Source organism: Phalangium opilio, unplaced genomic scaffold, assembly GCF_054372755.1.
Source record: "Phalangium opilio isolate 3A_F unplaced genomic scaffold, DU_Popi_V2 ptg000042l_1, whole genome shotgun sequence".
In the NCBI taxonomy this organism is placed as follows: Eukaryota; Metazoa; Arthropoda; class Arachnida; order Opiliones; family Phalangiidae; genus Phalangium; species Phalangium opilio.
The window spans coordinates 2,687,989-2,700,230 of NW_028324166.1; the positions used below are offsets into that span (position 1 = coordinate 2,687,989).

Here is a 12,242-nt window from a genome sequence, read left to right on the forward strand (position 1 = left end):
CAATTAAAAGCAACCGTCGTAAAGTTTCAGCAAAGAGGAGAGAAAGACGGAGAGAGAATCGGTATAGGCAGCCGTGATCCATGCCTGGTGAAAACGGGGATAAATATACGGTACACCGCGGCACCTGAGCGCAGCTTTCTCGCGCATAGTTAACGTAGGGGATGACAGAGATAAGGCGAGGAGGCCAATCCCCATGCGCAAAGGATGTGCGTCCTAAAACTAAACGTGCCGAGAAATGTTTTTACTACCCTCCTATTTTCCCATTTTTCGGCGAATTTTATAAAGCGCGTTTCTATCTCCCTCTCTCTCTCCTCTTTGGTTTCAGCACCGCGGGCAGCCTCCATTTTCTGTTTTCTTTGCTCGAGGTTTGCTTTTTCTCTAGTCGGATTCATTCGCTTCCATATAACCTATCCCCATGGGATCCAATGGAAAGCGCAGAGCAATGACGGGCATGAAAGGGGTCGGGCTTACTTGTCCACTGACACCGGCGTAAGAGTAGAAGCGTAAAATCTCGCGACTAAGGTCTTCTTATATAAATCCCTTCTTGGTATAATACTGAAAGGGAAAATATTCGTCATTTATTTCCTTTTAAAACTATTAGTCTCTTCCATTTTTACTTTAAAAAAATAAAATTGTTAATGGAAGAAAATTAATTCTGCTCAATTCGGGGCCCCATGGCATCCCGGGGCCCCAAGCGCCCGCTTAGTCCGCTTACCGTTAAACCCGCCACTGGGGAGAATGAAATAGACAACCACTTTAATCGATTAATATTATATTAATAATCGATTAAACATTTTACGAAATAACATGGGTGGCGTTACACTAACTCTTCTGAGATAGCTCTATATATAGGGAGAATGAAATAGACAACCATTTTAATCGATTAATAACATATTTAATCGATTAAACATTTTACTGAAGGTACTGAAGTAATTGCTTCATTTTTGAATTTTAAGGCCTGCTCTCCGGACGACCCACCATGCCCATTTGTTAATTTGGAGCGTCTGTGTTTGGAATTACATAAAACCTTCAACGAGACGCGTCTCCAATTACTTCTTTCACCGTTGATTATCTGCGTTGAAAACCAACCGACACCGCAACCTTTGGATGAAGAAGAAATTGGTCTGTTATATTCCATCGATGGAAAATCGCCTGACCCCAAATTACTCAACAATATATCAGCTCACGGAGGACATCTAGTTCTGTCCGCTTTACAAGTAAGTCTAGATACTTCATTTACAAGTATTTAATCTTGATTGGGTTTAATTAAAACCATCTTCTGGTTGTTCATAGGTTCGCGCACACGCTATGTTTTCCAACTGTAATCGCACCCTAAGCCAAGAAACTCTCGAGTACGCTTGGTTAGTTGAAGTACAGCTGGGAGACTTAACAGGACGTCTGACCGCCGCCCAAGTAAGTACCCCACCACATTCCTCTATTCATGTACTTGAACCGTTTCTGAACAACGCACCATTTCAGCTTCAAAACCTTTTATCGGCTCTTGAAATGTTCACTTTTCAAGCTGAACAAGTGGACAGTGTTCTTCAGCCCACTCGGCCTTACCGGAAATGCCAACACGATCTTCCGCAAGCTCTCTGTCCACAGTCTAACGTCATAAATAATCCACACACAGCGTCCAAAAATTGTTGTTCCGCTCCAGGGGGTAACTCGGACTTTTTCTCTTTGTGTCCTTGTCCCGAAGATGTCAAATACAGAATGACTCGACTCTCGCTAGACGCCTTTGATCTATGTTTAGTTGATAAGAATACCGCCCTTGAACTAGAGGTAAGTTTTTCTATTATACTTTTTATTCAAGTTAGATTGCGAAAACTAATTTTAATCGATTAGGATTGATATATTAACTTTAGTAGTGATAACCACCCAGATAGACATAATCCAAGATGGCGACCATGACGTCTTGGTGGTGGCGGCCATCTTGGATTCATGTCTATCTGGGTGGTTATCACTACTAACTTTTAATCAATTACGATTGATAATAACTTTTTAATTAAGATAAAGAAAATAATGTTTTAATCGATTAAGATAAAGAAAATAACCAGAAAATAATGTTTTAATCGATTATGATAAAGAAAATATCCAGAAAATTTTGTTTTAATCGATTATGATAAAGAAAATAACCAGAAAATTTTGTTTTAATCGATTAAGATAAAGAAAATAACCAGAAAATTTTGTTTTAATCGATTAAGATAAAGAAAATAACCAGAAAATTTTGTTTTAATCGATTATGATAAAGAAAATAACCAGAAAATTTTGTTTTAATCGATTAAGATAAAGAAAATAACCAGAAAATTTTGTTTTAATCGATTATGATAAAGAAAATAACCAGAAAATAATGTTTTAATCGATTAAGATAAAGAAAATAACCAGAAAATAATGTTTTAATCGATTAAGATAAAGAAAATAACCAGAAAATAATGTTTTAATCGATTAAGATAAAGAAAATAACCAGAAAATAATGTTTTAATCGATTATGATAAAGAAAATAACCAGAAAATAATGTTTTAATCGATTATGATAAAGAAAATAACCAGAAAATAATGTTTTAATCGATTAAAATAAAGAAAATAACCAGAAAACCTTTTTTAATCGATTGGGATTGATATCATAATTTTAGTAGTGATAACCACCCAGATAGACATAGATCCAAGATGGCGACCATGTTGCTGGTGGCGGCGGCCATTTTGGATCCATATTTATCTGGGCGGTTATCACTACTAACTTTTAATCAATTACTATTGATAATAACTTTTTAATTAAGATAAAGAAAATAACCAAAAACAATTTTTAATCGATTAGGATTGTAATAATAACTTTAGTAGTGAAAACCACCCAGATAGACATGAATCCAAGATGGCGACCATGACGCTCTGGTGGCGGCGGCCGCCTTGGATACATGTCTATCTGGGTGGGTATCACTACTAACTTTTAATCGATTACGATTTATAATAACTTTTTAATTAAGGTAAAGAAAATAATGCTTTAATCGATTAAGTTAATATAAAGAAATTAAAGTTTTAGTAGATTACAAAGTGCCCGGTAAAATGCACTTGTTCCTCTAAATCGATTAAAATAGTGCCTGGTAAACTGCACTAGTTGCTATTAATCGATTAAAAAATGGTTGCCTGACCATGCCATTTCCCCTTAACGATATTGATGTAACTTACCAATCTAAAAAGATTAAAATTGGTTGCTTGGTCATTACTCAACCTTTCTAGGCTGGCCCTGTTCGCCTCTCAACTTGCAACCTCCATGGTCAAGATTGTTGTAGCGGATTCAGTCTTTTGGTACAAAAGGCCACAGTTCACCAATACATCGCCACTCACAACAACACCGTGTTAACCAACACGGAGGCGACTGCCATTGATACTTGGCTTGAAGTTGGCCAAGTTTCTTTGGGACCAATCATACTTGATGGTGCCACCAGTCACGCTTTGAACGATCATTGGATCGTACAAGATAAGTTTCTGAAAATTCACGACTTCAAGACGAAACGACTTTGGTTTTTATGGCCGGACGAGTTGGAACTCTTGCCCAAGAAACTCATCGGGAAATGCGGTTGCATCGGAGGTTGCTCTTTCTATGGATCTGATCAAAATCATACCAACTTTTTTGATAGTAAGTGAATGTTTATTGCACTTTGTTTTCCGATTGCCGTTGCCATATTAAAAAAATTCTTTTAAACGTAATATAATAAATACAATGCCTATCTTCCTAAGAAACTTTGATCATTTTAAAGGGAATGCGAGTTTACAATTTCATATCATATTTTACAACGAAAGTGGTATTATGTTACACTTTCAAGTCTCTACTTTCAAAATATCAAGTTTTTACACCAATTAAAGTTTCTATTTTTTAAAATCCATTGAAAAATCATGAAAACTCTGCATTTTCGATATATCAATAACTTTGTCTTGTCGAGCTTGTTCGCCCGTTTGATGGCGTCACTATGACGTGAGAGGCAAAAAAGCGCGGTAATCCTATACGCGTCTCGAGCTTCTCGCCAGTCTAAACTCTGCCTCTGATAGCGGAGAGAGTGGCACCATCTGACGTGTAAAATATATCTGTGACGTCAGCCTACGGGAAACGATTTAGCCTTTCATAAAAAGAGGATTTCAAAACATTTCATATGAATTAAGCATTTTCAAATGCATATTGCCAAATAACCTGCAGAAATCGGAGAATTAAAAGCTTGATATTTTTGAATTCACAGAAATTAATTCTATCTTTTGTTATATAAATCAGAGGTTTTTCAAACGAAGGTTCTCATATCCTTTAAAATAGTGTACGAAAAAATAATAAATTAGGCCGGTACTCCCCGGTAGACCCTTGTACATATGAACGGGCGACCTCCCGAAATATTAGGCTTAGGTATCCATAGAAAAGCATGGTTTTTTTTGGTGGTCTTGTGTTCGTCATAGCTAGGAAACTCCAGCGAAGTTAGGTTTCGGGATATTTTTAAATTAACAAGTAACTGTTCAAGGTGTGCCTTTTGAAGTTTCATAAAAATCAACTAAATCTAAGTATTTTATTTTAATCAATTTTGCTAGTATCACAAATGTCAGCGTAAAATGGTAGCACATTCAAGCTTAGTTTCTCTCTTTTTCTATTAGGCCGGTAGACCCTTTTAACTAAGACCAGGCGACCAGCCGAAGTATTAGGCTTAGTTTCCCATAGAAAAAGCATGGTGTTTTTGGTGATCTTGTGTTCGTCATAGCTAGGAAACTCCAGCGAAGTTAGGTTTCGAAATTCTTTTAAATTAACAAGTAACTATTCAAGATGTGCCTTTTGAAGTTTCATAAAAATCAATTAAATCTAAGTATTTAATTTTAATTAATTCTGCTAGTATCACAAATGTCAGCTTAAAATGGTAGCACATTTAAGCTTAGTTTTTCTATTTTTTTCTATTAGGCCGGTAGACCCTTTTAACTAAGACCAGGCGACCAGCCGAAGTATTAGGCTTAGGTAGCCATAGAAAAAGCATGGTGTTTTTGGTGGTCCTGTATTTGTTATAACTAGGAAACTCCGTCGAAGTTAGGTTTCGGAATATTTTTAAATTAACTAGTAACTAATCAAGGTGTGCCTTTTGAAGTTTCGTTAAAATCAATTAAGTCTAAGTATTTTATTTTAATCAATTTTGTGGGAGTGGGACAAAAGCCTTTCTATTGCCGTAAGTCAGCTTACTCAAACGAAGCTTCTCATTCCTTTTATTTAGTTTCGGACGAAGCTGATGGTGGTCAGTGCCACTTCAGCCTCTCAAATTCGGTTCACAGCGTTGGTGGGAAACTTCAAGTTTGCGGCGAAGATGATTCTTACGGATTTGGGAAGAGTCTTCTCTATCAAGGGGAGTATGTGTTTGATGTGCAAGGTGGTACATCCCAAGAACAAGTACTAACGCATCCATCAGTTTTACAAGTAAATTTTTTTGTCATTGCCTTACTTACTTAATTGAACTCAATTTTAATTAATAAGAATATTTTTAATTCGTACTTCAGGGATCGCTGACATTTACTGAAGGTTATCTCGAAAGGTCAACATCAAAAACACCCGATCTGAGTCCGAAACACCACTCTGAGTCTTCAATGGGACATGGAAATAGTACAGATCTTGTTGACGGAATATTTTCAGTAAGTTTACTTCAAGTCCCAGTAAGTCCTTCATGTTTAGTCAGTCTAGAGACTATCGTCTGCTACTATGAACTTTCTCGTAACGTCACACCCTCCTATGTCTTACCTAGTTTTTAGCGACCATATTGGAAGTCACTTTCAGCAAGACAAAAACCTTTCAAAAAATGTTTCCCTAAATTTTCATTGCAGAGACCAGTCGATGCATTAAACAGAACAATATCAACATCCCAAAAGGAAATCTCACTGACCGAAAATTCTTACCATGGACCAGCTGATAGGAGCGCTTCCTCCCCTTTAGTTCCGTCAGTCTCCCTTATGTCCGCTTCAACAGATAGCGGAGAGAACGAGGTTAAATCTGAAATTGTCTTTTCAAAGTCCAACTTGAAGGCTTCTAAGCCCGAGGTTTGTAATTCAAGATGGCGGCGTCTTCCCCGAAGTCCGATTGTTTCATTGCCTTGTCACTCTGTTTAGGAATTGAATAGCAATGTGACTCACTGGCATGGTGGTGGATCGAGGAGATCACTTACTGGTTTAATATCTGATAGTTCCGTTACAGCCACTAGAGGGATATCACCAAGGTGAAATGATTTTAACAAATAAAAATTTTGTGACCACTAACTACATGTGACATTAGTCTATGAATTGTTCCAAATAAAGGGCTAAGGAATATCTAGTTTTCTGATGGTATTCACTAATCCCGTGACATAACCATCAATTTTTAGAAGCACAGACGTTAGATTTCCACTGACTTCTGTTTTTAACATCAGTTGGTCATAATTGTTAAAATGTTTCTTGCAGATCCGTAAGAAGAGCTATTTCGACCGAATCGACACATTCGTCCGAAGCGTATTTCTCGGCGGATGAAGAATCTTCGTCTTCCGTTCTCGGTGATGAAGAGAGAACAACAACCGCTGGTAGCGTCAGCAGCAGCGGAAGCTATCCTCAAGAAATTATCACGGGGAATCATCACACTTATTCTTCCGAGACCTTCCCCACAACCAGAGTCAGAATGGCCAAGTTTGGTAATGGATCTTTGGATAGGAAAATTCATCCTTCTGGAAATAGACAATCACTCGAGGTACAGACAAATTTCATCCAAAATTTCTTATAGATTTGGAATATTATTAATATTAGTCTGTTTTTAATCGATTAATCGTAGTAGTTTGAATTTTTAATTTGATACGAAATTTGAACGATTAATCGGAAAAAAGTTAAATTTGATTCGAAATTTAAACTTCGATTAGTCGGAAAAAACTTAAATTTCATTCGAAATTTGAACGATTAATCGGAAAAAAACTTAAATTTGATTCGAAATTTGAACGATTAATCGGAAGAAACTTAAATTTGAACTTCGATTAATCGGAAGAAACTTAAATTTGATTCGAAATTTTAAGGATTAATCTGAAAAAAGTTAAATTTGATTCGAAATTTGAACGATTAATCGGAAGGATCTTAAATTTGATTCGAAATTTGATCGATTAATCGGAAAAAACTTCGATTTGATTCGAAATTTGAACGATGAATCGGAAAAAAATCTTAAATTTGATTCGAAATTTGAACGATTAATCGGAAAAAAACTTAAATTTGATTCGAAATTTGAACGATTAATCGGAAAAAACTTAAATTGGTTTCGAAATTTGAACGATTCATCGGAAAAAAACTTAAATTTGTTTCGAAATTTGAACGATTAATCGGAAAAAAACTTATATTTGATTCGAAATTTGAACGATTAATCGGAAGAAGCTTAAATTTGATTCGAAATTTGAACGATTAATCGGAAAAGCCTTCGATTAATCGAAATGAATTCGAATATGTAATCCTGGAAAATATAGAATCAACTATTATCGAACTATCCCTAATGGTTTTCACAATTTACCGATTTCTTGTTATTCTTGTATCATTAAGGATATCGAAGAGAAACCATCTCTATTACGTCACTCAGTTAAATCGAACACTTCAGGAAGTAGCGATTCCCAAACATCAGCCAGTTCTTCGGGAGTAGGTGGTGGTCCTTATGATCATTCCAACGTTGCAGGGGAATCAAATTCCGTATCGAGTTCCTCGTTTATATCGGCGGTTTCATCCCAAGAAGATGTGGCCCTTGTAGACCTGCATAATCAAATGGAGAAAGAGATTGTGGAGTCACCTGTCCTGATGTCCTGTTACACGACACACTTAACCCATGTAAGTTGCAAAATACGCGTAATAGAAAGGAATGCTGGGTAGTTTTCCATTCTCGCTCAAAGGGAAAATGAAATAGACAACCATTTTAATGGATTAAAGGGTCTGTAAAGTAGGCATGGGCGGGTGGGTAAAAATTATTTGAAATACGTCAGAGGCACGTGACCAAGGAGAGGCGTGGTTCAAAGAAGCTTAGTTCGTTTTATTTCGAAAATTACCACTTCATGGAATTGGCGCTGCAATCTCGCGAAAAACAAGGACTAGATGTTAACTAGTTCCACTCCATGAGGAGCCTTTGTATCTTGGTATCACGTGATGTCTGTGACGTATTTCAAATAATTTTTACCCCCCCCCCATGCCTTCTTTGCAGTCCCTCTTGTTTTGAAACATATCTTATAAACTTATGGTGCAATTAACTTATGTCGGGTAAGTAAACGCTTAATTGAACACCTCGATTTTAGGTTCAATGTCACCATTGGAACACACCACTACCATTACCGCATCTATTCCACAATGAACCCACTTCGTCGAGTTCGTCTCGATTAGCGACTGATCGTAAACGAATCTCTCCGAGCAAGGAATACATGTTCCGTAAAGATTCGACTCAATGGAAACCCAAATTCATTCACGTTAATGAAGGCTTTACTTCTATCAAACTTATTGGGAAAAATGGAGGAAAACCAAGAGCTGCCAGGTCGGCGGAACCCGGAGTTACTAATAGTTCCTGGAACAGAAGAAAGCAGCAAAATAAGGAGGACAAGGATAGTCCTAATATGAAAGAGTATTTTATTCCGGGATCGTTGCAGCAACATTACAAAGCTAAGCGTGAGAATCAAGGTTGGCAAATTGATATTTCTCTTTTGTGTACTGTTGGGCGTTTCTAAATGGGTGGTAGGGCCGAGGTACAATGGGTGGGTTCTATGTCGAAAATGTTATATTACATTTTGCCCCAAACTGACAAAATTTACTATTTATGATTGACCCCTTAAATTTAAGACAATATTAATCCGCCTTATTCGGGATGCGTTTGCCAAGGCTTAACACATCATTTTTAACTGACAAATCTGAGTCAAAATGATGCGTCGTCTGCTTCAGAGTCATGGGAAGCCATCTTGGATTTTGATGATGTCATATGGACCATCTTGGTGGTGGCGGCCATTTTGGGTCAATGTCTATCTGGGTGGTTATTACTACTACTCCAATCCTTAACTTTTAAACGGTTGCCCTAAGGGAAAAATGTCATAGAACATTTTTGACTTAAAATTGTTCATAAAACACCTTTAATTTGATTTGTTTTCCCATTTTGTTTTTCTCGTGTAGATGAAGATGTTACAAGTGATAGAACAATTTATCGTAACACAATTGTTGTTAAAGTTGAAGGTGATATAAATGCAACAATTTCCCCGCTTATGCTGGATTCGCTCAAGAAGTATGTTGTAGTCTTAATCAATTTTAATTAAAATAATCAAAATTATCACCTGTGATTACTTAATTGAAGTTGATGAACTTCTTTTCATCAATTCAAGGTTCCTAGAGACTTTGGTACCTGTTCAATATACAACTCACCCACTTACGATACTAAATCATTTGCACAAACTGTGCGCTGGTCACGTGATATGGCAAAATCAGTTGAAAAAAGAGAAACTTCTTTATCTGTGTCAACTTCAGAACCAGAAGTTAAATAGCGCTGGTTCTATGAGGAACCAACATCAAAATAAGATCAATTTTAGGGTAATGGGGGCCAATAAAGAGTATAGGGATGAAAGACATAGTGTTACCAGTAATTCCGATAGTGTGGGCTCTACAACCAACTACGAAGAGATTAGAACGGAGCATACTCAAGCGTTCTTGGATGTGGCTGCGGTAAGTTTTTGAATTTTTTGAAATTCCTTTGTCCGAAATTTTTGAAAAATTCTTTGTCCGGAATTTTTTGGAAAATTCTTTGTCCGAAATTTTTGAAAATTCTTTGCCCGAAATTTTTTGAAAATTCTTTGCTGGAAATTTTTTGAAAATTCTTTGTCCGAAATTTTAAAAAATTCTTTGTCCGAAATTTTTAAAAATTCTTTGTCCGAAATTTTTAAAAAATTCTTTGTCCGAAATTTTTAAAAATTCTTTGTCCGAAATTTTTGAAAATTCTTTGTCAGGAAATTTTTGAAAATTCTTTGTCCGAAAATTTTTGAAAATTCTTTGTCCGAAAATTTTTGAAAATTCTTTGTCCGAAAATTTTTGAAAATTCTTTGTCCGAAAATTTTTGAAAATTCTTTGTCCGAAAATTTTTGAAAATTCTTTGTCCGAAAATTTTTGAAAATTCTTTGTCCGAGTATTTTTTGAAAATTCTTTGTCCGAGTATTTTTTGAAAATTCTTTGCCCGAAATTTTTTGAAAATTCTTTGTCCGAGTATTTTTTGAAAATTCTTTGCCCGAAATTTTTTGAAAATTCTTTGCCCAAAATATTGAAATTTAGGCTTACGATAGAAATGACACTTTTCAGATAAACGTATCAGTACTTCAAGCTGCCATAGTGGAAGAAGTCATTGCATTTTCCGCTTTGGATAATGTGAAAGATTTGACTTGCGCTTCTCTACTGGCCGTTAGGCTTGACAATATATTTGTAGAAATAAGTAAACGGCAACACACTCATCGGGCGTTACAAACGTTCGCCCAATCAAAAGGCAGTATCAAGGATGTGAAACAACGAAGTAAGACTGAAAACTTCGGTGTTGGTAGCGCCTGGAAAACTGCAACTCGGAAGAAAGGTAAAGACGACTCCTTACCTGGCGAACTCGTCACTGTTGAATTGAAAAACGAGGAAGAAGCTGAAGTCGCTTTTTCAACAAAAGTTGGTTAGTTATTATTTTAAGTATAACCCATCCGACGATGTTTTCTTTACAGACCCTTTAATTAAGTAAACTTTAATTACAATTAAATTTAATTGTATTAGGTTGCGTTCATAGTCAGCTTCGACGCTTAAGAAATAGTAGCAGCATTTTGAAAGAAGCTGTGTTAACGGTTATCCCCTCAAGACGTAGTAAAGTTGGTTTTACTTTTGAAACACCCAAAAGGATTTTGAAGCCATCTGTTCCATCGGATCTTAACGAGGAAGAGGATTCATTTCCGGATAATTTCGGATGTAGTTTTTCAGGTGATAACTTGCTTATATTTCGTCCCTTGTTGTGGGTTTTGTGTTCAAATTTTGTTTTATTTTGGTCCAGATGAAAGTGAAAGATTTGGGTTCATAATGTTTGAATGTGGACTCGAAGATGTTACCGTGAAGTTTCTTCGTAGTAAACAGAAACCATTGGCGCTTCCCGGATCAAACTTGCCCAAAGTAAGTTAGTTCTCATTTAAATTAAAAGTTATTATTAAATATTTGAAATTAATTGCATATTAGGAAAGAGAGTCCGAGCCAACACAGAACCCAGACACGGAAAATCCCGATGATAGCAATGTCCAAGGGGATGGTGCCGAGAGTGGATCTGGACACAGCGGAAATCCTCAAGGTGATGGAAAGGAACAACCACAAGACAATGCTTACAGAAAAGAAAATATTACGTACACTCAATCTTCGTTAGCGGGTGATCTTTCTTCGCTCGTTGTGGAATTTAAAACGGTCTGGTTGAATTTCGCCGCACCACCCAAAACACCAAATACAAGAAAGATTGATTTTACAAGGTAAGATCTTAATTTCTACCTTTAATTTAAGTTTAATTTCGAAGGATTGTAGGGTTTTGTTATCTATTAGGCCGTTAGACCCTTGTAAATAAGACCAGACGACCAGCCGACATATTAGGCTTAGGGGCCCATAGAAAAAGCATGGTGCTTTTGGTGGTTTTGTATTTGTTATAACTGAGAAACTATAGCGAAGTTAGGTTTCGGAATATTTTTAAATTAACAAGTAACTATTCAAGGTGTGCCTTTTGAAGTTTCATTAAAACCAATTAAGTCGAAGTATTTTATTTTAGTTCATTTTGGGAGTGTGCCAAAAGTCAGCAAAAATTGGGGTTTTTGGTTGTCCTGTATTTGTCATAACTAATAAACTCTAGCGAAATTAAGTTTCGTGATATTTTTAAATTAACTAGTAACTATTCAAGGTGTGTCTTTTTAAGTTTTATTAAAATTAATTAAGTCCAAGTATTTTATTTTAATTGATTTGTGGGTGTATGTCTCCAATTTTCATCCCGGTTTTTTTCCTTTAAGATAGTGTACGAAAAAATAATATATTAGGCCGGTAGACCCTTGTACATAAGAACGGGCGACCACCCCAAATATTGGGCTTGGGTATCCATAGAAAAGCATGGTGTTTTTGGTGGTTCTCTATTCGTAATAACTAAGAAACTCCAGTGAAGTTAGGTTTCGGAATATTTTTAAATTAACTAGTAACTATTCAAGATGTGCCTTTTAAAGTTTCATTAAAATC

The 12,242-nt window shown here is 36.2% G+C and overlaps 1 protein-coding gene across 1 annotated transcript in view; it reads left to right on the plus strand.

Moving 5' to 3' along the window:
* tweek (transmembrane protein KIAA1109 homolog tweek) overlaps positions 1 to 12,242 on the plus strand; it is a 51,409-nt gene that overhangs the window by 9,820 nt on the left and 29,347 nt on the right. The window contains exons 16-32 of the mRNA XM_089836304.1: positions 957 to 1,217; positions 1,294 to 1,413; positions 1,480 to 1,785; positions 3,237 to 3,636; positions 5,234 to 5,433; positions 5,514 to 5,645; positions 5,835 to 6,047; positions 6,117 to 6,223; positions 6,444 to 6,723; positions 7,551 to 7,829; positions 8,288 to 8,663; positions 9,147 to 9,255; positions 9,353 to 9,689; positions 10,317 to 10,668; positions 10,767 to 10,967; positions 11,038 to 11,153; positions 11,217 to 11,497. Coding sequence (XP_089692430.1) covers positions 957 to 1,217; positions 1,294 to 1,413; positions 1,480 to 1,785; positions 3,237 to 3,636; positions 5,234 to 5,433; positions 5,514 to 5,645; positions 5,835 to 6,047; positions 6,117 to 6,223; positions 6,444 to 6,723; positions 7,551 to 7,829; positions 8,288 to 8,663; positions 9,147 to 9,255; positions 9,353 to 9,689; positions 10,317 to 10,668; positions 10,767 to 10,967; positions 11,038 to 11,153; positions 11,217 to 11,497 — 4,070 coding nt within the window. The remainder of the gene's footprint in view (positions 1 to 956; positions 1,218 to 1,293; positions 1,414 to 1,479; positions 1,786 to 3,236; positions 3,637 to 5,233; positions 5,434 to 5,513; positions 5,646 to 5,834; positions 6,048 to 6,116; positions 6,224 to 6,443; positions 6,724 to 7,550; positions 7,830 to 8,287; positions 8,664 to 9,146; positions 9,256 to 9,352; positions 9,690 to 10,316; positions 10,669 to 10,766; positions 10,968 to 11,037; positions 11,154 to 11,216; positions 11,498 to 12,242) is intronic.